At 40.5% G+C, this 25,641-nt stretch overlaps 3 protein-coding genes across 5 annotated transcripts in view; 2 read left to right on the top strand and 1 right to left on the bottom strand.

The window, feature by feature from the left end:
• s100b (S100 calcium binding protein, beta (neural)) overlaps positions 1–25,641 on the top strand; it is a 614,446-nt gene that overhangs the window by 41,665 nt on the left and 547,140 nt on the right. The window lies entirely within an intron of this gene.
• On the top strand, positions 1,703–13,623 carry aox6 (aldehyde oxidase 6). The gene is made up of 35 exons (XM_041032217.1): positions 1,703–1,829; positions 2,537–2,594; positions 2,747–2,843; positions 3,419–3,527; positions 3,871–3,997; positions 4,357–4,418; positions 4,626–4,703; positions 4,897–4,977; positions 5,199–5,343; positions 5,565–5,657; positions 5,796–5,947; positions 6,191–6,284; positions 6,396–6,505; positions 6,849–7,033; positions 7,198–7,360; positions 7,467–7,550; positions 7,641–7,810; positions 7,905–8,031; positions 8,235–8,357; positions 8,638–8,734; positions 8,862–8,986; positions 9,104–9,237; positions 9,455–9,542; positions 9,753–9,839; positions 9,954–10,145; positions 10,308–10,535; positions 10,845–10,940; positions 11,200–11,328; positions 11,491–11,565; positions 11,681–11,733; positions 11,817–11,931; positions 12,021–12,086; positions 12,345–12,533; positions 12,728–12,895; positions 13,170–13,623. The coding sequence occupies exons 1-35, from the start codon at positions 1,776–1,778 to the stop codon at positions 13,218–13,220; spliced, it is 4,005 nt and encodes a 1,334-aa protein (XP_040888151.1). The 5' UTR covers positions 1,703–1,775; the 3' UTR covers positions 13,221–13,623.
• On the bottom strand, positions 13,749–25,630 carry aox5 (aldehyde oxidase 5). Its single transcript, XM_041032237.1, has 34 exons — positions 25,583–25,630; positions 24,535–24,592; positions 24,222–24,318; positions 23,851–23,959; positions 23,583–23,709; positions 23,391–23,458; positions 23,108–23,206; positions 22,938–23,018; positions 22,669–22,813; positions 22,496–22,588; positions 22,034–22,185; positions 21,695–21,788; positions 21,356–21,465; positions 20,989–21,173; positions 20,620–20,782; positions 20,438–20,527; positions 19,880–20,049; positions 19,559–19,685; positions 19,277–19,399; positions 19,043–19,139; positions 18,828–18,952; positions 18,593–18,726; positions 18,390–18,477; positions 17,859–17,945; positions 17,411–17,602; positions 16,755–16,985; positions 16,500–16,595; positions 16,246–16,374; positions 15,822–15,896; positions 15,486–15,538; positions 15,201–15,315; positions 14,863–14,928; positions 14,348–14,536; positions 13,749–14,114 (listed from the first exon to the last, which is right to left on the bottom strand). The coding sequence occupies exons 1-34, from the start codon at positions 25,625–25,627 to the stop codon at positions 13,848–13,850; spliced, it is 4,080 nt and encodes a 1,359-aa protein (XP_040888171.1). The 5' UTR covers positions 25,628–25,630; the 3' UTR covers positions 13,749–13,847.

Below are 25,641 nucleotides of genomic sequence, written 5' to 3'. Positions count from 1 at the left end.
GTGTCCTACAAAAACAGCTAAATGCATATTTTAACATTTATCAGCTAATCATGTGTCTACTTAAACCCAAAGGAATGTAGTCACTGGTGATACGATCAATATCTATATTGTATATTTTGATTTATTTTTGTTTATTTTTTTATTGTATATTTATTTTATTTTAATTGTAATGTCAATTTATCATATAACCATATACTCTTTTATCAAGCATTCCTATATTGTCATAAACTCGTATATTCAGTTCTGGGTGAAGTACATACAACATGACCTGTCGTGGCCTAATGTACTCTGTATTTTTGGGATTAAACTCTTTGTCATTGAACTTGTTTGTTTTCTGGTTTGTATTTTAATTTCCCAGCAGTTCTCTTATATTATTGCCTGTTACACAGCAAATCTTGTTGTAAGTTACTATTAAGATGATGTACTTTGTCTCTCAGAATATAAAGAACTATAAGTCATTTAAGTCCAGGATAATCAATCTGCTGAAACTTGGTGCAACTGCAACTTTGACTTGTTGGCTGACACTTACTCTCTCTGCCTGACTGAGAACAACACAGTTACCATCTTTTCTCTTTCTCATTAGGTTTTGCTGAAAGACAAGCATCACATTTCAGGGCATCGCATTTACAGTACAAGCCAAGATCAGGCTGATGAAGTGAAGGTTAATGTGAGAGATGGAGTGTGAACCCACACTTTTTTTTTGCAGCAGTTAAATTTTAATTTCATGTTTTATGATAAACTGCATGAAACCTATAGATTATATGTTCTTTTTCTGCTATGTGTGATGTGTTTGTCTGCCTACGTGTCTATAATATAGCTGGAGATGAACAAAGAAGGAAGACAGGAGAAAATATTTCATTTTGTAACGGTAAAAAAAACACTCAGCTCTTTAACCCAGATTCACTTTGGTCTTCACCAAACGAGCAGAGTTCAGGTTAATTATTAAAAAATCTGACTTGTTGTGTAACATGCTGCTAAAGGAAAGCAGAGCAGCTGCAGACTTTAGATGTAACTGTCACAGCAAAACATATAAAACAAAACACACAGAGATAATGTTAATGTGATGAGCTGCGTCTACCCCTGGCAATCAGATTGTTCAGTTATGATTTTGTCCCTGAATTCTTCTTTAAAATGTGAGTTGTGTTTTTTCACATTTCACAGGTCACATAAGGTTGGAGGTGGGCATATCTAGTCCTGCACAACAAAACTGGATGGATCACATCAGAGGGAACAGGAAACAGAGCGATGTTACACGTACAAATAAAAAAAAACAATGTTATCCCAGATGATAAAACATGCACATAATTGTAATCATTTTCTGCATAAAAAGTCACCCAAAAGCCTGAACTGTGTCTACACATCTGAAAACTGTTTTTTTTAAACATATTTTTTTTTTTAGAAAAGGATAAATGAAATCCTTAAGTAACACAACTACTTCTTGGAAAAACAGACATATTTTACACAATACCATCCATTTTTGGCTTTTTTAAATGAAGTACTGAGTGGAAGACTTTTAAAAAGTATTCAAATGAAACAATTCCCAAGCCAAAAAGGTCAACGGGAACCACTGTGTTATATTGTTGGGTCGTTTGAACAACAAAGATATTTTATTTTATTTTTATTTTTATTTTTATTTTATTTCATCTGTTTTATTTTCAAAGTATCAGAGCAGTATTTGTGAGTTCGACTAAGATGCAACATTGTCTTTTATTTTGAAAGCCTCTGGAGGCGGAAGTTTTGCAGTTGTTGTTGAACTCGGTTGCTGCACTTCGAAGATGTCTGCGGGCAATGAAGGAGACGCTTTATGCTTCTTTATCAACGGAAAAAAGGTATGTTCAGCTTTTGTGACTTATTATTTAGCAATTTGTGGTCTTGCAGCTGGTTTTTGTTATTTATTAGTTCGTTTAAGCCTATGTATGCCACACATGTCTAATGTCAAACGTCTTCGAGATTAAAAAAAGTAATTTGCCTGTCACCAAATTCTCCCTAAGCTAACAGAACGGTGTCAGAGACTTTGACAGTTTAAACAGTTAGTCAATTAAACAAAAAGTGGCAAAAAAAAGTCAGTGACTTGTCAGTTTGTTTGAAGGGAAAGGGCCGCCGGGCTAACCAAACGAAAGCACCATCGAACACAACTGTAAAAATTATAATTCGCCGTTTTTGCTATCATAAAAAATTACAATATGTGGTCAGCTTTTAAAAAGTTTATGGTCAGGCCACTGAATTTGTTGATTTGGAGAACATTTTTTTTTTTTTAAAAAAAGGTTGTATGCTCATTCTTCAAGTAAAGTTATAATTTTATTTAATACTTCTGACTTTTTAATACTATATTTACTAGTAATTTGTTCATTCTTCCATGTGTTAATAGAACTGATTCCTAGCTTTCTAGACTACAAACATAGCAGCCTTTGTTTCACATATTAATATCACCATAAGTTTTGTTAATAGCCCGACTGAACTTGAAGCCAGACAGTTAAACCCTTTAAAGAGACGTTGACCAAAAGTCTGATTGTGATTTTGCTTTTTGTCAAAACAGGTAACAGAGAACCATGCAGACCCTGAAACGATGCTGTTGTCCTTCCTCAGAGAGAAACGTATCCTTCATATCTTCAAACCCACTATCAAATATAAGGTTTTGTAAAACCTTTGCATGATATTTCACAATTCACAAATGATTGTGTGAGTGCAACCCTCAGGCTGTTGTTTCACCAGCTCAGTTTGGTTATTTCCTTGACTGTGACTCTAGTGAGGTTAACTGGAACCAAGTATGGATGCGGCGGTGGAGGCTGCGGGGCGTGCACAGTTATGGTGTCTCGCTATCAACCTGCCACCAAAACCATCATGTATCCTACATTGTGTTTGATCTGTGTTTGTATATTAACAGACAGAAAATTCCTCAGGTTTCCTCCCTGATGCAAAGCTGCCAAGTCTGTTTAACTTCCACCACAGCCAGTGTTTGCTGAAACATAGCTCAGAAAATAAATTTGTTCAGCATTGACAAAATAAAGAGAGAAAACAAGAGAGTCTGAATGTGAGCTGGTTATCTGCCAAAGTGGTTTGGACATCCACAGCTAAGGCTTAACAGATTTTTTTGTGATGACTAATGGTAATTTCCCTTCCTGGCACCAGACCAGTACAGCATCTGTTTCACTCCTTCACCTTCCTGTAGCAGAGGACCGATCACAAACGCACACCCACACAAATGTAGAACAGCTGCTGACCAGAGGCTAAAAAACAAAAATTGACAAAAAGTCTTTGCCTTGTTGCAAAAAGAGGAAATACCATAGTTAAACCTAACTACTGACCCCTGTGCTAGATGTTGTTGTAGTAGTACCGATAAAACAGACAGAAGTACTCTTAAATGTCTTCTGCAGCATGTTTCGGATCTGTCAGCAGTTTGCCTTCACTGTACCATCAGACATTACTCAGCCAACGCCTGCCTCCTGCCACTCTGCCAGCTTCACGGAGCTGCAGTCACCACAGTGGAGGGCATCGGCAGCACCAAGACCAGGATCCACCCTGTGCAGGTCTGCGCTGGGAGGCCTTAACTCATGAGTAGAGTCAATGGAGTCGGAAACTGCTGTCTGAATGAGTCTCTCATTCATTGCTAATCTATATGTCTTTAGCATTTACTCGGTCAGCTAATCGATAGATGTTTATGCAGTCAAGGTAGTGCACCTGTGAGAGATGTGTGTGTGTGTGTAACCCAGCCAGCCTCCCACCTTATATGAAAGCCTTTGTCCATAAGACAAGTATCACCAGCAGCAAGGGGTTTCCTTGGAGGTATAGTGGCATCGCAAAATGCTATAAATAAATGTGCGTTAACACTCTACTAAGGCTTGAAATGGGCTATGAATGTTGTCTATACAGGAGCGACTAGCAAAGGCTCATGGCTCCCAGTGTGGGTTCTGCACTCCAGGGATGGTGATGTCCATGTACACGCTGCTGAGGAACAAACCTCAGCCGACCATGGAGGACATCACCCAGGCTCTGGCTGGTTTGTCTGCTCTGTTTTGTCCTGAATCTCTAATATTAATATATTATAATGTCTAGAAGTATCTAACAGTGAGAGGTAGAGTGGTGTATATGGCTGCACTGAAGTGAAAAAACAAAGATATCTTATATCTTTATATATCTTATATATATTTTCTGTGCCAACTCTCTGTCACTTTTAATGTTTTTTTGTGTTTCATTATTTATTTATCACAAATGATATGTAATCAATACAGTTATAATCAAATTCTTATGCATGAATACACAATGATTTTCTACTAAGTAATTTGCAGTGTCAAGGTATGCAAGCACATAAATTTGATATGCACCCAGCCCTGCCCTCAGTGTGTTGTTGCTTTTCAGGTAATCTATGTCGGTGTACAGGATATCGCCCTATTATTGACGGCTGCCGGACTTTCTGTCAGGTGCAAAGCTCAACTCTACGTCACGACATCTGAGTTTCAGATCTGATAGCAAAGCAAGAACAGAAAACACTTGCATACAACTGAAAAGCTTTAACTGATATAAATCCTTTTGATCTGATGACTATAATAAAATGTCATGCCAAGTCAAAATGTGATAGGTTTAATTGCTGCATGCAGTTCGACATCCATGTAAAATGATCCCAACAGGAAACCAGCTGCTGCAAAGCCAATGGAGTCGGAAACTGTTGTCTGAGTGGAGAGGAAAGTACTGCTAAATCAGAGCTTGTGAGTTCAGCTGATTAATTTTTTGTCATGACTACCCCCTGAGGGGGCTGTTCTCTGAACCCTTTTGGTTATGTCAGTCACACTGTCTTGATAAATTCTGAGGTGTCCTCACGCATCATTCCTATAAAAATGCCGTTTTAAATCCCATTTAAATGCTTGATTCCCCCCTTTATCCGTTTATAATGTCCTCCAGGAAGAGCCTATGTTGTTTGACAAGGAAGAGTTTTTGCCACTGGACCCGACACAGGAGCTGATCTTCCCTCCTGAGCTGATTGTAAGTCATCAGATGTTGTTTCACACAACAAAAAGTTATCTCATTTGGTATTAGCACTTTTCAGAGAACAGGCTGGTTTGTATCATACTCTCGGAAAATGAATTTGAATGAACATTATATGGAAATTGCATAAATTTTCTAAGTCTAAGGTTGATGAAATATTGATGCTGCAACATACGTTTAATAGTAATCACAGTATAAAATTGGCCCTTTCTCCGTAGCTGATGGCAGAGGTGGCAAACCCAAAGACACTCACCTTCCATGGGGAGAGGATGACCTGGGTTTCTCCCACCTCTTTGGAGGAGCTGGTCCAGCTGAAAAGCAGTAACCCTCAAGCTCCGCTGGTCATGGGCAACACCAACATAGGTGACTAGTAAAACCAGTTTTGGTGTTCCATTTAACGTTTAATACAGATATAGGCCAAAGTTATTTCATCAAAAAATAAAAATAATTTAGTCGGTTTTTTAAGTGTTTTTGTTTCAGAGAAATGCAAACCAACACAGATTTTTTTTTTCATATTTAGATTCAGGAACAAAACCCAGTTGACCCAGTTAACTAAGCTATTGTCTCTCTGCTTTGTGTTGAAGGACCAGATATAAAGTTCAAAGGTGTCTTGCACCCGCTGATAATATCTCCAACCAGAGTTATGGAGCTGTTTGAGGTCACTCAGACACCACAGGGTAGGTTTCTGGTTTTGTTTCTCAGGACCAGTGACTTTGAACATTTTAATGTCCCGCAGGTTTATGAAACTCACCAGACACATCAGAAAAGACGACCAACTTGCAGTTTTGTTGGTTAACATGCTCGGTTTTCCGCAGGGGTTTGGTTTGGAGCAGGCTGCAGTCTGTCTGAGGTTCGGTCTCTTTTGGAGAAGATAGTTCTTCAGTTTCCAGAGGAGAAGACGGAACTCTTCAAGGCCCTGATCCAACAGCTGGGAAACCTGGGAAGTGAGCAGATCCGTAATGTTGCTGTAAGCAGACTTCACTCTTAAATTACTGTTGTATATTCTGTCAGAGATGCATGACATTCTTTACTTTGCATGCTTTCCTTTTACTTGTCGCTAAATTTATAAATTATTTTAACAGATTCAGATCAGTTTTCTTATCATTAGATTGAAATAAAAAAAATGTAATTATATTTGAAGCAAGTCAAGTCACATGAATTGGTAAAGTTTCTGTGTGTGATGTGTTCATTCTTGTTTTTATATACATAGTCTCTTGGAGGCAACATCATGAGTGCGTACCCTAATTCAGACCTGAACCCTGTTTTGGCAGCTGGGAATAGCAAAGTGAACGTCATTTCCTTTGGTGAGTTGCCACAACTTTGATTAGTTTCAGAGAATAGAACATAGAGTCAAGTCAGATCTGTTTACTTTTCTTGACTCCTGCTTAACAACCTGTTCTGTCTGGATCCACCAGGAGGAAGACGAGAGGTTCCTCTGAATCAGGACTTCTTTGTGAGCTTTGGTAAAACCATTTTGAGACCGGACGAAGTTGTTGTCTCTGTCTTCATTCCCTTTTCCAGAAAGGTACAAATGTTCTCTCAATCCATTTGCACCCTCAGTTTTTATTTTTGGTCAGGTGCTTGCTGGCTAAAAAACGCTCAGTGCTCTGTATGCACTGAAAAAAAAGTCATTCAGACTGTATATATAAGTAATAATTATATTCACAAGTATTCTTTAAAAAGATCAAATAAGTATCACTGATTTTCAAACTTGTTCAAGCTCTTTTCACTTTCTATAATCTCTTAAAAAGTCATACATTATTTAATTTAAAGGCTTCAAAATGCTCTGTGTTCAAGTGGGAAAACATTTATGTATATAAAAACTTTAAATATAATAAGTGTAACATAATGCCATGTTTGTCCTGCAGGGGGAATTTGTTCGTGCTTTCCGTCAGGCTCCGAGGAAGGAGAGCTCTTTTGCCACTGTGACGACAGGGATGAGGGTACTTTTCTTGGAGGGCTCTAGAGTGGTTCAGGATGTCAGTATTTACTACGGAGGAATGGGACCGACCACCGTTAGAGCTGCCAAAACCTGCGCAGCTCTCAGAGCAAGGTGAGTGTGATATATATTTTTTAACATTCCTCCTTTCTCATTTTCTTTGTGGGTTTTTTTTTTCAACCAGAAAGCACATGCAGTTTCAACACAGCTGAAAAATAAAAACAACCAGATATAATCCACTGAAATGTAAACCATACTTACCCCTGTGTTTCCTTCAGGCCGTGGGATGATGAAACCCTCAGCCGGGCCTATGACATCCTCCTGGATGAGTTGGCCCTCCCTCCTTCAGCTCCTGGAGGAAAAGTAGAGTTTCGGCGGTCCCTGGCTCTTAGTTTTCTCTTCAAATTTAACCTGGAGGTCCTGCAGAAGCTCCGAGAAATGGTAGGACTGTGCAGTGATTAAAATGCACCATGGCAAATACTGCAGGATAGGACACAATAGACAACCAGGCCTTTATTTATTTATTTGTTTATTTATTTTTTTAAAGAATGTGATCACTGATGAGCTACCTGAGGAGATGCGGATCCAGCATTTACCCAGAGTGATCCAACCCAGTCTGCAGGAGTTCCAGGTCGGAAAATAGAAACAGTAATTTTAAGTGTGTCCATTCTCATATCTAAAGAAGAGACAAAGCCGATTGCTTCCTCTTCTCCTTCTGCAGCATGTGTCAAAAGACCAGAGCGACCAGGATCCAGTGGGACGTCCCATCATGCATCGCTCTGCCATCAGCCAGGCCACAGGTGAAGCTGTCTACTGCGACGACATCCCCAGAACAGACGGGGAGCTCTTCCTGGCTCTGGTCACTAGCTCTCATGCACATGCTAAGATCATGTAAGGAGAAAACAAATTTCTGGATTTTTGTGTTTTCCAGCTGACGATCCCTGACCTGCTCCACTCCTTGTTTTAAATGTCTTTTGTCCAACAGAGGGCTGGATGTGAGCGAGGCTCTGCAGCTTCCTGGTGTTGTTGATGTCATCACGGCCAAAGATATCCCTGGGAAGAAAGTGCGTTCAATGTTTGGTTATGATGAGGAGCTGCTTGCTGAGACAGAGGTAGAATATGTGTGTGTGTGTGTGTGTTTGTGAACCTCTTTGTGTTTTCATTGTGTCCATTCTTAATGGATTTTGGGGCTAAACAATCTCAACAGGACTTCCACAGCTGATGAGATTTTGGGGGAATTCTTAAGTGCTGTGAACAGTGAAAATCAGTAAATCGATTCACTGATTGGAAATTATATCTGTGGATGTGTTTTCAGGTGTCGTGCGTTGGTCAGATGATATGTGCAGTGGTTGCTGACACGAGGGCGCATGCTAAACGGGGTGTGGCAGCTGTGAAGATCAGCTATGAAGACCTGCCAGACCCTGTCTTCACCACAGAGGTCTTTGAAGTTCAGCTCTGCTATCACTAAAATAATCCACCAAACTGCAGCATTCACAGAAAAAGTGAAATCTTAAATCTTTTTATTGCTTCATCGTTGTGTCAAATCTTTTCTGTGCATAATTTTGTACACAAAGTGAGACATGCTCTGTGTCTTTTCAGTGTAGATTCACCCTTTAATTTACACTTTTGTTATATCAGGTACAGAATATGTAAGTTTTCATGTTCCTTGAAAATCACAGCTCCTCATGGTGTTTGTCCTCGCTGCCATTCTGTGACAGGAAGCCATTGAGAAGTCATCTTTCTTTGAGCCACGCAGGATGATTGAGAGAGGAAATGTAATTGAGGCTTTTAAAAGTGTTGATCAGATTTACGAAGGTAAAAATCTGTTTGCGTAAGAAGAACATACTACAAATGCTGCCACACATCAGTTTTACAATATCTTTAAATAAATCCTGAGAGATGTTTGTCTTCACCTGACTGTGTTTGCAATTGTTTTCCTCAGGAGAGATTCGAATGGGCGGCCAGGAGCATTTCTACATGGAGACTCAGAGTATGCTGGTTGTTCCTGTCGGTGAGGAGATGGAGTTCAATGTTTACGTCTCCACTCAGTGGCCAACTTCAACTCAGGTACAAGGAGACAGATTTGTTAGATTTGTGTCAGCTCTGGTGACTCGAGGTCTAATTTCCACTTTGACTCAGACCTAGACGTTTTTCACAGGCTCTGTCTTATTTTCCTGACTGCAGGAAGCAATTGCAGAGACGCTTGGCATCCCGTCCAACAGAGTAACGTGTCACGTCAAAAGGATTGGTGGAGCGTTCGGAGGCAAGGTCACTAAAACTGCCATTCTGGCAAGTATCACCTCTGTGGCTGCATGGAAGTAAGTCAATGGGCTGAATTTTCCCCATGACTGAGAAACAGAATCAGAAATTCCTTTTCAGACTAAAGAATAATTATCAATGAAAACATTAACAAAAAAAAAACAAGTGATTTAATATGGGTTTTAATGTATAGTATAAGCCAGTGTGTATTGAAATTCATTTAAATGATAAAAATCAAAGAAAGGCTGGCGGTGATTGTTTTAAATTCCTGTTCAGGACCAATCATTCAGTCCGCTGTGTTCTGGAGCGAGGCGAGGACATGCTGATCACTGGAGGTCGTCACCCTGTCCTGGGAAAGTACAAGGTACAACAATATACCCTGGCTTTCATGTCAGTAAAGTTCTTAAGGAAAATCTTTATCTTTACTACCACTCTGAAACTCCCCCAAATGGGGCATGGAGGGAAATGGCAAATGCCTGAGGGTTCCTGCTGCTCAGCCTCTGCTGAAGTCAGGTGTTTTTTCTGTCAGCAAAGATGCAAAGAAACCCTGATAGTTGATTGCCTCTCATTTCAGGTGGGTTTCATGAATGATGGACGGATCATGGCTGCAGATATCCAGTACTACATCAATGCTGGCAACACTGTGGATGAATCTGTTCTGGTTGGTAAAACAGATTTTACTTGTTTCTTGAAGGTGGCAAATAAGCGAAGGAGTCTTGTGTTTTGCAAATCACAAAAACATTAAATGTAATCATTGATTTTCTTTGTTTTTCAGGTAGTCGAGAAGATTCTGCTTCACATGGACAATGCCTACAACATCCCAAACCTGCGAGGCCGTGCAGCTGCCTGCAAGACAAACCTGCCCTCCAACACCGCCTTCAGGGGCTTCGGTGTGCCCCAGAGCATCATGGTTGTGGAGAACATGGTCAATGACGTGGCTGTGGTGCTGGGACGCCCTGCAGACCAGGTCACAGTCCATCTCGTCGTGCCATGCAATGATGATATTTATCTTGTGAAATAAAAAAAAAGAACATTACGAACAACTTTTCAAAAACAAGAAGTAAGAGACACTGGGTGATATCTTATCTTTAATTAAAAATGTAATTCCCATTTTGAAATTTATTACCAGATTCGGGAGGTGAACATGTACAAAGGCCTGTCAACGACCCACTACAAGTTTGAGTTCAGCCCAGAGAACATGCTGCGTTGCTGGGAAGAATGCAAGGCCAAGTCTGACTACAGCGCCCGCCGCAGAGCCATCGACCAGTTTAACCAGCAGAACCGCTGGAAGAAGAGGGGAATATCAGTCATTCCCATTAAATATGGAATTGCATTTGCTGAGAGCTTCTTAAATCAGGTGTCCGGGATTCAGTTTCTGTTATTCTGAAATTGTTGGATTTCATAAGGATGCATTTATCTACTTTTTGCCCATTACAATATTTCTTAAGTCGTACTGGCTGACATCAGTATGTATCTTTGTGTGACTCTTAGCTGACATGCCATTCCAGCTTTTCAGATGTTACTACATTAGAATTAACAAGTCCTTTCTAAACAGAAGATAATGTATTTAATGTCAGTTGTTAAAAAAAAGTTCACAGAAATGTTTTAACTTGCTGTCTTAGTCATGTCAGTGAACATTTCTCTTCTTTGTTGGTTTGTGTGAAAGGCTGCAGCTCTGGTCCACATCTACAGAGACGGCTCTGTTCTGGTCACTCATGGTGGGACGGAGATGGGACAGGGTATCCACACTAAAATGCAGCAGGTATTATGACACAGCAGTCAGTCAAACCTGAATGGAAGCTGGCGTTTAGACTCTCAGTTTAGTTGTACTCTTTTATAGGTATACGCACACACTTAAGTTTATTTTGACTTGGTCCCAGTGAGAGGGCAGATGGAGAATTTTCTGCCCCAGATACTCACTATATCACCAGATGTGCATTAATCTGCTGAAACCAGCAGAAAGACCAGCGGTCTTTGTAAATTTCTGAGCCTAAGACAATTTTTTTTTCTTTTTTTTTTAGGTTGCAAGCCGGGAGCTTCATATCCAGCCCTCCAAGATTTACATCAGTGAAACCAGCACAAGCACTGTTCCCAACACGTGCCCCTCTGCCGCTTCCTTCGGCACCGACGCCAATGGCATGGCGGTCAAGGTAAAGTCCAGCTTCTGCACAGCTGTACTATATACTGCATTACTGCCGCTGATAACTGTTTGGTGAATGTAATACTTATCGACTTCACAGGAGTGATATGGAAGTGACAGATTAACAATAAAAAATAATATTTGTCTATCATTTCTTATTTCTCTCATATAGAATGCCTGCCAGATTTTGTACCAGCGACTGGAGCCAATCAGGCAGAAGAACCCCAAAGGATCGTGGGAGAGTTGGGTATGATTTGGCAAGCGTAGATTAATCCTGTAGGGCCTCTGGAAGCCTGGGAAAATGCAGCATTTTAATGAAAACCAGCCAAGGCATGAATCTACTGTTTGTCTTTTGTACTCAGGTCCAGGCTGCATTTTTTGAGAAAATCAGTTTATCAGCTACAGGATTCTACAGGTAAGACACATAATCATAATCCTACTGAAATATTTCAGTGAAAAGCCAAGAAACAGTGACAGCTTGTGCCTGTGCGTCCTCAGAGGTCCAGATCTTTACATGGACTGGGACAAGATGGAGGGTCAGCCTTATGCTTACTTCACATTCGGAGCGTGTTTCTGTGAGGTGGAGCTGGACTGCCTGACAGGAGACTACCAGGTCAGAACTCCTTTCATCTTTATGTCAAACATACTTTTCCAGAATTTGTCAATATTAAGATGAGTCTGAGAGAACCATGTGTTTCGTAGGCTGTGAGGACAGACATTGTGGTTGACATTGGCAGGAGTGTGAACCCCTCTGTGGACATTGGACAGGTGAGACCAGTTTGTCACACCTAACCATTTATTTTGCAAGTACCGTTATTTCTTAATAGTTTTACTCAATCCTTTTTATGTCATTTAAATATCATAAAGTGTAATTTGGTAATAATTATAACCTTAAGCTTTCTATCAAATATTTACATGCTTGTAAATAAATTTCAGTCAGATCTTACATTTTGTATTAATCCTTTTCATGCATTTCCTCTTGATTTTCTTCCTGTCTTTCTGTTTCCTCCTTTTTCTCCATCTCAGATTGAAGGAGCGTTCATGCAGGGTTTGGGTCTCTACACTCTGGAAGAGTTGAAGTTTTCCCCCTCGGGGCTCTTGTACACTCGTGGTCCATCTCAGTATAAGATCCCTGCGGTGTGCGATGTGCCACTCCTATTCAACGTCTATCTGCTGTCAGATTCCCACAACCCCCATGCTATATACTCTTCAAAGGTCAGAGGTCATCTTGTACACATGTACACCTTTTCTTTTTTTCCCCTCTTCTTTAACATGTTAAAAGGAGTGCACTTATTCCCAAGATATTTCAAAACAGACATAACATGTGGCATAGAATTGAACAGTAGATTCCTGCTGTGATTGCATCAAACTCCACAGGTGACATTCCCCATAATCCTTTGGCTCTGCAGGGTATTGGAGAACCCGTCCTCTTCCTGGGCAGTTCAGTGCTCTTCGCCATCAAAGATGCCGTGGCTGCAGCTCGCTCAGAGTCCGGTCTAGTTGGCCCGTTTACTCTGAGCAGCCCTGCAACACCAGAGAGGGCCTGTTTGGCCTGTGCCACCCCGTTCACTCAGAAGGTAATGATACTAAAATACTGATGTTCTGACTCAGTAAGTTCGGTGCTAAATATTGTACAAGTGTTTGTGTTTTATCAGCACCATGCTATGATTTGCCCAACGTGGATTTTGCCAGTAGTTCACATTTTTGTTAACAGAAAAATCACGTGGAAGAAAACTCCTGAGGCAGCATCTAGACCTTTAGAAAACACTCTCCACTACTAATAGGAAGTTCTAAAAATGACCAGCGTGCCTTTGCAGTTAATCTGTTTGTTGATGTTTGTTTTCTTTCCAGATTCCAGTCAGCAAACCAGGATCTTTTAAACTGTGGGCCTTAAACATCTAAAATTGAAATTCTGTCTTTTTTCCTTTCTTCAGTGTTCAAATTAAATCTAAACTGTGAAATAATTTGAACTAACAATAATTAACTAATACAGTTATTTTACTCAACCATTCAAGGATTCAAGCGGTTTATTATCATTTCTATTACACATTTACATGTGAATAAAAAGGAAATAGATACTAATCCTTTCTGAACTATTTTTAAAGGTTAATTTTTAATGAACAAATCAAACGTTTTACTGACACCATATTGAGCATCTGTTCTCATTCTGTACCATGTAAATGTGAAATAAATACATTATGGCCTCCTCATTAATGAAATTAAGAAATGACATTCTATAACAAGTGATTTTATCTTTAGTACAAAGACTTTAAGTGTCACAGTAGAGACATAAGCCATAATAAAAGCTGGAAAAATAACACTGATTTGTCTTCTTGTGGACTGAAGATGATCACACATGGATGCACCACGGGGTCGCAGTACCATCCGTCGGAGATGAAGCCTGCAAGAGCGACAGGAAAGGCTGCAAACATTTGGTCTTACCTGCACTTTTTGGAAAAAAGGTTCAACAGGTACATGGAATACTGATGGTTACTGATGTGTTTAATTAATTGATGTGTTTTTTCAGCGTTAACATGGATGCACTTTGACAGCTAGGCAAGGTTTTTCACTTGTGACTTTGTTTAAAAAAACACTGCCAGTATTTGACATAGCTTGCAAGCCTCGTACCATTTTAGTGAACTGGTCCTGACAAGCCATGCGGATCTTCTCAGCCGTAGCAGGGGAGCTCAGAGGGAAAGTGTCCCCCAATCCTCTCTCTTTGCGTGCAGCTGCGATGGCCGCTTTGATGGCAAAGAAAATAGTGGAGCCAAAGAAGACTGGAGGCTCACCTATGCCCTGGAACAAGACATTCAACAGTGCGCTTAAGTTTTCAGAAAGCCAAACTCAAGACTTTCTTTTACTGTTAAGTGGAATTGAATTTAGGAAAAGTTTATAACAACTGTTTAATGCAATAAAAACTAGAAATAAACCTAGAATGATATATTTATAAAGAATTCTTTTTATGTCATAATACACTTGTTCTTGTCAAGTCGTGTCTGTGGGTCTGTGAGGTAGGAAGTTTACTGTACTTTGGACAGGTAGATGGCATAAGGATTTTCTGCATCAGCAAGCAGATGCACATTGAGCTGAGCCGGGACGTCGCAGAGTGCTGGAACCTTGTACTGAGAAGGCCCCCTGGTCATCAGGACTCCATCAGGAGAGAACTGCAGCTCTTCGATGGTGTACAGGCCGACGCCCTGAACGAAACCTCCCTCCACCTGGTAAACAAAACTCACAGGCATGATTTATCCAGAAAACATGTTAATACAGTTCTGTTCTACTCCTGGACATATAACTTAACTTTAGTGATAAATGAACATTAGAATGAGATGCTTTTTAGCAGAAGAAAGGTAAGAATCAGTTAATGTGTCTTTTAATGTTTTTTTATGATGTGTTATTTTATGTCTGACATTGATTTATACAGAAATGGGGCTGAGAAATGTCATTAGTAGTTGATGGACTAGTTAACAAATTACATTTAACTCAAAAGCTCCTGGAACTGTTAGACCAAACATGTGAGCTGATGGTGGTGTTGTACATGTACCTGTCCAATGTCCAAAGCAGGATTGATACTTCTCCCGACATCCATCACGATGTCCGTCCGAATGTTCTGCAAAACAAAACAAAACACAATTCTCTTTTCTATTCAAATACAAGATGTATCTGTATTATATCTCATTTTATATATTTAATAATATGCATGTAAAACATGTCTTATCCTACTATCCCTTTCTTCCCTCTAACATTGCAGTTGTTTTTATCCTGAGGTTACAGAAGCGGCTTTAAAGAACATGGAGCCAAACAGCAGCAGAAAACTTTCTGACTTTGAATACTACTCTTTTTTTTTTTTTGATTTCCAGGAACTGTAAAAAATGTGAATGCCTTGTGATCCCCAGTGAGACAGTCGATCTCAACTTCAGAACAGCAGGCGCCAAAGGTGAAGTAATAGTATGCTTGACCTTCACCCTTCTCCCAGTCCACATCAGTGGGTGGTCCCCTGTAACACACACACACACAAACACACACACAGTATATTTAACACACAACTGCTTAACTTTAACAAAATATCAAACAAACAGAGAGAGATACAGGGCGGCCAAGTTACAGGAAAACAAATTAGACTCATGTGATCTGTACAAATCTGATCTTAATAAATAATTGACTTACATAAAGAATCCCGTTGCAGATAAGCTGATCTTCTGGAAGAAAGCGTCACTGACCTGCAAGGAAATAAATGTCGGCCTTCACCTGCAGAGTCTTATGATCAAATTTAGTTCGAAGGTATAACAGTAACAGAAGTTTCTTTACCTTTTTCAAGATATAAAACGTTTTTTATGTTCCAAACTTGCACAGAATTGCAATAGAAAATAATGTGAGTCGCTTGTGAGTTAGATTAGTTTTAAATGTCTGAAAAATGAATTTGTGCCAGACATGTTTTGCAAAGATTTTTTAAATGAAAATATAGAATTTTCATCTTTCATTTCAGTTGCAGTGTCTGGTTACCCATTGCTTCCATGTGTTTTGGGGATTTTTCTCCATCAGTGGTTGCAGGCGTCTCATCAGCTTCTCACAAGCATCCTGCAGAAAAAAGAAAAAGAAAAGAAAAGAAAAATGACACTTTAAAAGTTTTAGTGAAATCCAGGTTTACGTTCTTACTGGAACCACTGACCAAAGATGACCTCAAAAAAACCCAAATGACTGTTTTTCCCATAAATGTTAAAAATAATAATGGGTTCTTGTACGAATATTATCAGTTGTGCATTCTGGTATGCTTAATTAAGCTGAATCATGTCTTTTTGATTGTTTCTGATTCACTGTTGTTCATGAATAATAATACGTTTGTGTAGTACTAAACAGTGCTTTGCATATCAGATTAAAATGAAGAAAAGACTAAAACCATTTTTCCAAATTAAGCAGATGTATCCACCTTCACAGCCATGCCCACAGCATCGGTGCCAAAGGAAGCAGCTGATGGTGCTGCGTTGGGAACGTTTCCTGTACATGTTTCTTTGATGAAGATGGAAGACATTGGGACCTTGAGGACGCGACTCGCTATCTGTAACATGAGGTGAGAGGGCAGGTAAACTAATTTCATGTCATTTCTTTACTTCATATAAAGGCCTACCTACAGGGTGAATTAGAAAAAGGGAAGGCTTGTAAATTCAAAAGCCTAAATCTCACCTGTATGGCCTTGGTGTTGATGCCCTGACCCATCTCTGTCCCTCCATGTGTTACCAGCACTGAACCGTCTTTGAAGATGTTCACCAGAGCCGCACCCTGAAAAACATGAATGTCTTATGTGTTTTAAAAAATTAGCTTTGGAAAAGTGGAATTGCCACAAAACTGGCAGAATTCTCCACAGGCTTTAAGAAAAAAAGATGTTGCAGAACTGAATAACATCAAATCAACACTCACAGACTTGATCAAAGTCCTCACCTGGTTATAGAAACCTTTGGAGAAGCCAACTCCAAATTTCTGCGGCACAGCAGCGATGCCTCTCTTCTTCCAGCGGTTGGAGGAGTTGAAGACTTGGATGGCTTGGAGCCGATCCTGGTAGTTAGCCCTCTCCAGACACTCGTCCCAGCAGCGAACCATGTCGGTGGGGCAAAAGGGCTGCTTGTAGTGGGTGTAGCACTGCTCCTCCCTGTACATGTTTATCTCTCTGACCTGGAGGAGGAAATGACACAGCAACTAATGCATTGATGTTGAGGGAGTTAGTATCAAATTGTGGTACAAACAAAAACCTTGGCCTCATACTGGCAACGTATTTCCTCATAGAATTCTTCTTGTATGCAAGGTGTAATCTGTAATCTGTAAAATCTGTAATCAGAGGTCATCTGATTATAGATCAACATTATGCTGCTTTATAATTGAGCCTGGTCCGTCCGTTTTCATATCTTTACAGTGATACTGTGCAGAATAAATGTTCTCACTGACAGATTGTGATTTTTTTTAATGTGCAGATCTGGTGACTAAAAAAAAAACATCTTCCAGCAAAATGAGCTCCTTCAACAACCGATTTACTGATTTCTCCCTTGTTAAAATCGCTTTAGAAAACAGAAACCACGGGCCACATCCCAGTGACCTCTGACCTTTTCTGGAGGCAGGCCGCAGCGAACAGCCACCTCATGCAGGACGCTCTCGATCACCGTGAGACCCTGAGGCCCACCAAAGCCACGGAAGGCCGTGTAGGACGGCAGGTAGGTTTTACACACCACACCCCGACCTCGCAGGTTGGGGATCTTGTAACCATTGTCCATGTGGAGGACAGCTTTGTCCATAATCTGAAACAGACAACAACAAGATTACAAAGTTAAAATCCCTTTTTCTTATACAATGATTGATTTGAAAAATCAGAGGTTCAGTTTAATACTGGGTCAGTAGATTGCACTGATTGATTATTATTAAGGGTTTCTTATTAGTGTTTCAGCCAGACAGTGTCTTGTGACTCTTTCAGGTGATTTATATTTAATAAAGATAAGTGGATGTGTGGTTGACAGACTGTCCGTGTCCGAGAAACAAAGCTCTCTGTTAACGCACGAATGCCGACTCGTCCAGTGTGCATCCTCCGTTGCTGTAGTAAATGACGTCTGCTGCTACAATTGTGCCGTCGTTGTTGTATCCAACCTGCAGATGGAACAGAGCAGGTCACTGCGAGTACATACGGCATCACAATATGTTTAAATCCAGTGGTTCAGCTCTCTTATTTGTTCAGTAGGTGTCAAAACTTATGAATGAGGTGGGATTTAAATCTCTACAGCAAAGATCTACCTCTAAATTCTTCAGTCTTAGAGTCTTTTTTCTAAATTGAATAAAGTGTTTCCAGAGGGGCAAGTTGTTTTTTTTTATTTTATGTTTATCTTAGTTTCTCTTATTTTTCTCCTGGTTTCTACTACATTTCACTTAATGCAAATAACAACCACACAACTGTAAATCCATTTTAAAAAATGTAATAATAATAATTCTAATGTAGTGTATCTCCCTTTATCACCCAGTCAAAACATTACATGTTTCATTATTACATAAAAGTGTATTAAGGTGATTTTAAAGGATTTGATGTAAATATTATACCTTGTACTTTCCGAGGAACGGGTGTCTGCCGCTGGTGATCAGCATGTCATCGCCTCGCTCCAGGCAGCAGCGCACAGCCCTCCCAGTCCTTGAAAATAGTACAGAAATCCCTGTGTTATCATGTCCTCTGGGTTTTACACAGGGAGAATGTCTGTTGCACATTCATAAGCCCAGTCAGGTTGTCTTAATTTAACGTTTCTTACTTGTGTGCTGCGACTGCAGTGATGGCAGAGAGGGCGGCGATCTTCATGACCTTTCCTCCAAACCCTCCGCCCAGCCTCTTCACGTGACAGGTGATTTTGTTGGAGTCGATGCCCAGCGCCATCCCCACCAGCTCCTGGTGCAAAGAGAAAAAAAAGGTATGTCACTGTTGAAAATGCAGAAGTCATAATGAACCATAACAGGAAAAACCATGACTTGATTTTTTTTATCTCTGACCTGAGTGAAGGCAGCGTGCTGAGTGGACACAAATAAATCCATCTCTTCATTTTCTCCTTTGGGAACAGCGATCAGTCCCTGAGTCTCCATATAAAAATGCTCCTGGCCGCCCATATAGATCTCATCTGCAGACAGCATCGCATATTAGACCATAAAGAGCAGGAAGGCATTTTTTTCTATGTAGGATTTTATACATTCTTGTGAAGGTGGTTTACCTTCCAGAATATGTTCAGCAGTCTTTAAAGCCTCGTCCACATCCCCTCTCTCCACCTTCCTCTTGGGTTCAAAGTAAGACTTGTGCTTTATGGCATCCTGGAGGATTAGACAGGACAAACAGAGTTAAAGTGAAGACTCTTCATTGCCTTCACAAACCCTTAGATAATAAATAGGACTTTGGGAAAGTGAATTGTTGACTGAAACAACTGTTTTCCACATTTCCTAAACTCGACCTCTATGGTGAAGAAGACGGGCTGAAGGTCCTGGTAGGTGACCTGGACCTTCTGAGCTGCTCGTCTGGCCTGTTCCCTGCTCTCTGCCACCACGGCACAGATGATCTGACCAACACAAAGCACCTGCAAACAAATACATGATGTATAATCACAAATACAACAATACAGCCTGCATACTTGTGTGAATTAGACTGAAATATTGTATATCGGCTATAATTTGTTTTTATTTGTTGGTTGGTATCATCTGTTTTAAATATTTGTGGTACATGACATTTTCAGCACCTCTTCCTCTATGAACAGCTCCTCTGGGTTGTTGAACCAGAGTCTGCGGTTTGCCCCGGGGACATCTCCAGCTGAGACAAAAGTGACCACACCGGGCATTTTCAAGGCCTCTGATGGGTCAATGTTACTGGCTCATGAAGAAAACACAACACTGATGGTTAGACCAGGAGATAAAGCTACACAAGGGTTGTTTTATATATTTTGACATGATTTAATAAGACAGAGTAGGTGTCCTGTAGTCCTTCAATATGACCACTAGAGGGTGTTATGCCACCTTTATTCAGAGCACTAAAGCTTTGACAGATAGAGAATGCTACTGACATGATTTTGGCGTGGGCTCTGGTGCTCGTCACCATGAAGATGAAGAGCTCTCCCTCGACAGGTGGCAGGTCGTCGTAGTACTTGGCTTCACCTGTGGCTTGCTGGAAAGCAGACTGATGCATGCTGGGACGACCCACGGGGTCAGAGGACGGCTGAGCCACTGATACGAGCTGTGGATGAAGGGGGACGGATGGTCTGACAGCTGATTTGTTGGATCAGATGAATTCCACAGAGAAACGAGTTACATGGAGCTAATGCAGCACAGAGGAGGCTTTGTGAGATTCTGTGCAGCACCCAAACAGCGTTTTCATTTTTATTCTCAGGCTGACGTGATGATCGCCATGCTGAATTTTACAGTTGCATGATTCTCTGGCCAAAATGGACAAAGACATCAGACTTTGGTGTTGTTTTTGTGCTGCACTGGTGGTTTTGGCCTCAGCGGTGGACATTGGGTCCTTGGTGTGTTAAAAGGATTTTAAAAGAGTAAAACAAAATAAAATGAAAGGTAAAAAATAAGCAAAAGGATCTATGTGCAAATGTTTAGCTCTGCAGTCTAACCTGGTAAGACTGTTGACCCTGTGGCACTTCATTCTTGAAGGGCTTGAGTGCGCTGAGATACTCCAGGGGAAGATCAGTGTCTGAAACACCCTGAAAGGTTGTATTCAAATTAATAACTACTGTTGTATAAGTTAAAGTGTTTAAACATATGAATACTTGGTCGTTATTTAGAGTTTTCCCACCCTCTCTGTCATCTCCAGGACAACTTGCATGTAAAACTTGAAGAAGAAGCTGATGGCGAGGCTCTTGCGATACTCTGCCCTCCCTCCGTGGATCGACGGGGAAACGTCCACGTCTTCCTTTAGCAAGCGGCAGGCTTCAGTGAGGAGATCCTCCACCCACGACCTGAAGGACATCAGAGTAACTTCTCTTGCAGCCCTGAATAAATACTCTGCACGCAATTTACTGAAGGTAAATGAGTCAAAATAGCGTTTGCAGCAAAATCTAAATTTGGTTCTTTTTGATATGAACCATCTTGTTTCTGTATCTGCTTTGTTTTGGCTGCTGGCTAATTATCAGCTTCCATATGACAAACGGAGCTGCGAACATACCGTCCAATGAGCTGCTGGCACGTCAGTCTGGGTTTGACCAGAGTCGATCCAACTCCACCGTAGTAGATGTTGAGGGACTCCACGATGTTGGTTCCCTCCCTAATGGCCACCTTCATCCCAGCATTCACAAAGGAGAAGGCAAACTCTCTTCTCTGGGCCTGTCGATACCCAGCTACAAACTCCCACTGAGGACACAACAGAGTCACACGCTGTCAGGTAAAGGAATCTATGCATCATCAATCCATAAGCCATGAACTAAAACCTCTTTCAGACTTGCAAAGTATACGTTTGACCTCTATGCTCAGAATATAAGCATCAGCTAAATGTGGAATATGCGAGCTGTGAATATTGAAGCAGCACGTCTCACAGGTTTGGAGAAGGGAATGTCGATGGACAGCAGGACTTCATTAGGCCTGAGGGCAGTTTTTCCAAAGTCAGTGAAGAGTTTTTCGTTCAGGGGAACGCTCCTCATCCCGTCTGAAGATAAACACAAAAAAACATTTAACTCTACAAACTTTTTCTGGTCCTGTCTGAAGACAGACAGCTAACCAGGCCTGAGTCAACACAGATTTTTACTGTGATTTAACCTGGTTATCAGAGGGTTGTAAGTTACCAGCGCAGGACAGTTAGACGTGTGTTAGATCCATCACTAGTCACTGAATTTAAAACAGGATTATAACAAAAAAAACATTTCAAGCCACTTTACCTGCGGAGATGACGTGCAGAGAGCAGTCCAGAGCAGCCAAAGCACTGCTGAGGTCGTATTTGGGATTGGCACTGAGGAGATTCCCACCAATAGTCTGCAAAGACAATTTTAGATCAGTGAAAATTAGTTTAGTTAAAAATGAATCATGAATTTATGTAATAGTGTGAAGTGGATTTGATTGTATGATTTGTTTTCGGTCTTTGTTAGTCATGCTTAGTTGTGGCTAGTAGTCTCTATCAGCGTGATGTTATACTGATGTTGAGTTATTAATCAATACACAAAAACCTGGTGAAAACCAGCTTTTGCAGCAGTTGCCTTGATTTGAAATAGTGGGCCTACCGCCATGTTGCGTATCTGTTTCCCTGCCAGACACTGAAGAGTCTGCAGTATCACCCGGTATCCTCTGGTTCTCTCCTCCTCCATCTTCACCACGGCCTTCTCCACCTCCTCCTTCAGCGTGCTGAGGCTGCAGGCAGCTCCGATTGTCAGACCTGCAGGACAGGTGAAGAGGACAAGTGGGTACAATGTGGGGAGACAAAAGCTTTGCTGTCCCACCACTTGTTATATTGTTCTTGTGATCCATGTTCTTAAGTGTGTGAATTAACTGTAACATGAAGGCAGTGAATGATCTCCCTCAGGTTATAAAGTGGACGTTGGTGGTAACTTTAAATACAAAAGATGAATTTAAAATGATTTTTTTACCTGAACAGAGAAAATCATTGGTAAGTTCAGGTAAAAATCACAATTTGCCTGGTAACAGTCCAGAGAGGGCCAACAACAGAGAGCTGCGCTTCAACCAACCATTCTTCCCCCAGGTCACAGCCCTGAGCTCAGGGATCCTCCCAGCGTAGACCACCAGAGGATGATGGACTCCTTTTAGAAGCATCTTTGGCCCTGGTAAGAAAGACGAGTAATGACTGGTTTAAATCTGGCAACACCATTGTTGTTGAGTGGTAAAGTCTGTATGTTTGTACCGATGCTTGTGTTGCCAACGATCAGTGGAGCTGAGGGGTGTTCGGCTTTCAGCTCCAGGAGATGCGACAGCTCAGAAGGAGCTACACAATTCACTCGCTGTCCTTGGAAATACAAAGCATCTCTGCTGAGTTTCTTCTCCATAATCTGCAACAAAAGGAAAAATCCACCGATTACTGAAGTTTTTTCATTTTTATTCTTTTCCTCTCAAGTCTACGAGGTAACATATTTAGTATAATTTTCCTTTCTAGTTCAAATAAATAGGAATTACCATCAGCTCTGGAGGGAAGATAAGATCTTGAGAAGGATCCAGAGGTAAAAAATCATCCACTGGGAAAAGTTCCTGTGAGATCTGACAAACAAACAAACAAACAAGCTGTAGAGCTAGGAATCCAGGGAAGCATGTTTAATGTTTCAAGTGATGAACGTTTTTGGACTCACATCACTTTCCTCACTGCTGTTGGTTTTACTGCCATTTGTTCCATTTTCCATGCAGCATTTTCCTCCTCCTCCTCCTCCATTTTGGCAGCAGCCAGATGTCTTCTGAAAAAATTTATTTCACTAACCGTTATTTCACCATCATCCCGTAATCATGGTGTGATCATGACTCATATATCATCGCAGTTATGCAAGTTATTATATTTTAGTGTTGTATTTTTTGTACCATACGGATCAGTGGAAAAACTGGGCATAAGTGATGGACACAGGTCCCCTCAACACCCACCTCACTTCCACAAAAAGTCTTAAATCCATCAATTATTGGCCTGTAGCCTGTGCAGCGACAAAGATTCCCTAGACAACAAAACCAGAAATTGTCTTGAGAAGCAACAAATAGTGCTTATGACAGTTTTACGCATTTTCTACATGTATACACGTGTATACAGTGGCTTGTCAATCAGTCTTCAATTGTTTTTACCTCCAAGAGCTTCCCTGATGTCCTCCATGTTCGGCTGAGGTTTGTTCCTCAGCAGTGTGTACATGGACATCACCATCCCTGGAGTGCAGAAGCCACACTGGGAGCCATGAGCCTTTGCTATTCGCTCCTGCAAGTCAGGGGAATGAAAAACAAACAGGCGTAACGTTTCTCTCCTGATGGATTACAGTAAAGAAAAAATAAAATAAAATAAAATAAAATAAAATAAAATAAAATAAAATAAAATAAAATAATATGAGTGATGTGTTACCTGAACAGGGTGGAGTTTGGTTTTGGTGCTGCCGACGCCTTCAACCGTCACCACAGCAGCACCGTGCAGGGTGACGATTGGCTGCAGACAGGCGTTGACAGTAAAGTGTCTGCATGGTTCAAAGGTCATGGATTTTTTTTTTCAGCCTCAAACTTTAAATCCAAACTAGTTAAGATAATTGAATAAAACGTAAACATTTTTACTGGTTTACAGCCAGGTTCAACAAATGTGTTTAAAACAAAAATAAAATACAGGTAAAATCACAGAGTTACATGTGGTGTAAAATCACTGAACCCTCTCAAATCAAGAGATGTAACACCTAAGATTATAAATCTGCATATTCATTGTGTTGTGAAAGTACAAAAGGATACACAACTTTTTCCTGGCTGTGGTTGTATCTGGACACCATGACAGTGCAGGCTCCACATCCTCCTCCTCCACAGCCGTACTTAGTCCCAGTCAGACCAGCTGGTGAACAGGACAGGACAGGCCGGTCATTGCATGTGAATAATAGCTCAGTAATAGTTCATACAAGTCACCTCTCTGTGTCAAACTCAGGAAACAGTTGCCCCTAATTTTATTCTTAATCTGAGTTTTAACATTATGGTTTTATGATACATGAATACAGGTGTTTTCTGGCTTTATTCTGAAATGGCTGAAGAACAGATTGAAATAAAAATCCACCTTTTCTCCTCAGGAAACCGAGCAGCACCTCCTCTGGATCTGCATTCTTCTGAACAACCTGGAAGAAATGAAGGAAAGAGGAAAGAAAGAAGGGAGTAGAAAAGGAAACAAAGGAAGAGAAGACATCAAGTACGTAAAGAAGATAATACACAAAAAAATTACAGTAAAAGAAAAAAGGCTGATTCTGATTCTGAAATCTTAAAGAAATAGAGCCAAAATAGAAGATCTCAAACGAAGAGTCAAAGAGGAAAAGCAAAACATTAAACTTCACATTAAAGTCATTAATGTTCCTGTGTGGGTTTCAAAGCAACATCAGAAACCATCAGAGAAGAGCTGTGTGAGCATCAGGTGACTTTCATGCATATACATATAACCAGAGGGTCATTTAACTCAGTTGTGGTTAAATAACCTCTTTGTTATTATAATGGATCGCAGTGTGTAATGTGGTGTGTGTGATGGGTCACAGGTGGAGCTGCAGTCTGCTGACTCTCATGAGCTCAGCGCTCTTTAATGGCATCTACTCAGCCCCATACTAATATATAATCAAATCAATGGCCTTAAATCAATGATATTTAATGAGATAAAGGAGGGACTGATGAAACAATAAAAGATTAATAGGTTAATTAATAGCTAACCCAAATAAATTGTGGAATTTGTGAACTTCACTGAACAAGTCTTTAAAGGAATCTTTCAGTGCTTTTAGAAATACGTTTATTAGCTTTTCTTCAGAGATCTAGATGATAAATATATCTCTCACATCTGTGAGCTCAGCTTATCTTAGTATGAGACTTCAAAAATACATTTAAACCAATGTTACAAGGAGTTGAAACACAGTGATTAATGGCTGTGGCCCTTCCACAACTGGCCAACAATATCCAACACCACAAATACTGTATAAAAACAAATGTCAAATGTACATTTCTTAGTCACACACAAGGTCAGCTGACCATAGTTTTTTAACCTTTAAAGAAAATAAAATAAATAGTAAATTCACGGATTACACTGACAGCAAACTGATGGAAGTGAACAGGTCAATAAATGTTCTCACCTTTTTGCCATTGACAAAGAAGATCAGCTCACTTGGTGAAGACATGCTGAGGAGAGCAA

The sequence above is a fragment of the Toxotes jaculatrix genome, chromosome 24 (assembly GCF_017976425.1).
Source record: "Toxotes jaculatrix isolate fToxJac2 chromosome 24, fToxJac2.pri, whole genome shotgun sequence".
Lineage (NCBI taxonomy): Eukaryota > Metazoa > Chordata > Actinopteri > Toxotidae > Toxotes > Toxotes jaculatrix.
The sequence above is the reverse complement of the archived record's forward strand: the minus strand, read 5'-3'. Positions and strand labels throughout refer to the sequence as shown.

What these genes read in the sequence shown, in the direction of transcription:
- aox6 (XM_041032217.1), top strand. Translation starts at nt 1,776, where the DNA reads ATGTCTGCGGGCAATGAAGGAGACGCTTTATGCTTCTTTATCAACGGA. An exon ending in AGTGAACGTCATTTCCTTTG is followed by an intron (nt 6,285 to 6,395) that starts GTGAGTTGCCAC and finishes TGGATCCACCAG; the next exon opens with GAGGAAGACGAGAGGTTCCT. An exon ending in CCAATGGCATGGCGGTCAAG is followed by an intron (nt 11,329 to 11,490) that starts GTAAAGTCCAGC and finishes TCTCTCATATAG; the next exon opens with AATGCCTGCCAGATTTTGTA.
- aox5 (XM_041032237.1), bottom strand. Translation starts at nt 25,627, where the DNA reads ATGTCTTCACCAAGTGAGCTGATCTTCTTTGTCAATGGCAAAAAG. An exon ending in ACAGCAGTGAGGAAAGTGAT is followed by an intron (nt 23,019 to 23,107) that starts GTGAGTCCAAAA and finishes TTTGTTTGTCAG; the next exon opens with ATCTCACAGGAACTTTTCCC. An exon ending in TGTGACCTGGGGGAAGAATG is followed by an intron (nt 22,186 to 22,495) that starts GTTGGTTGAAGC and finishes CCTGTCCTGCAG; the next exon opens with GTCTGACAATCGGAGCTGCC.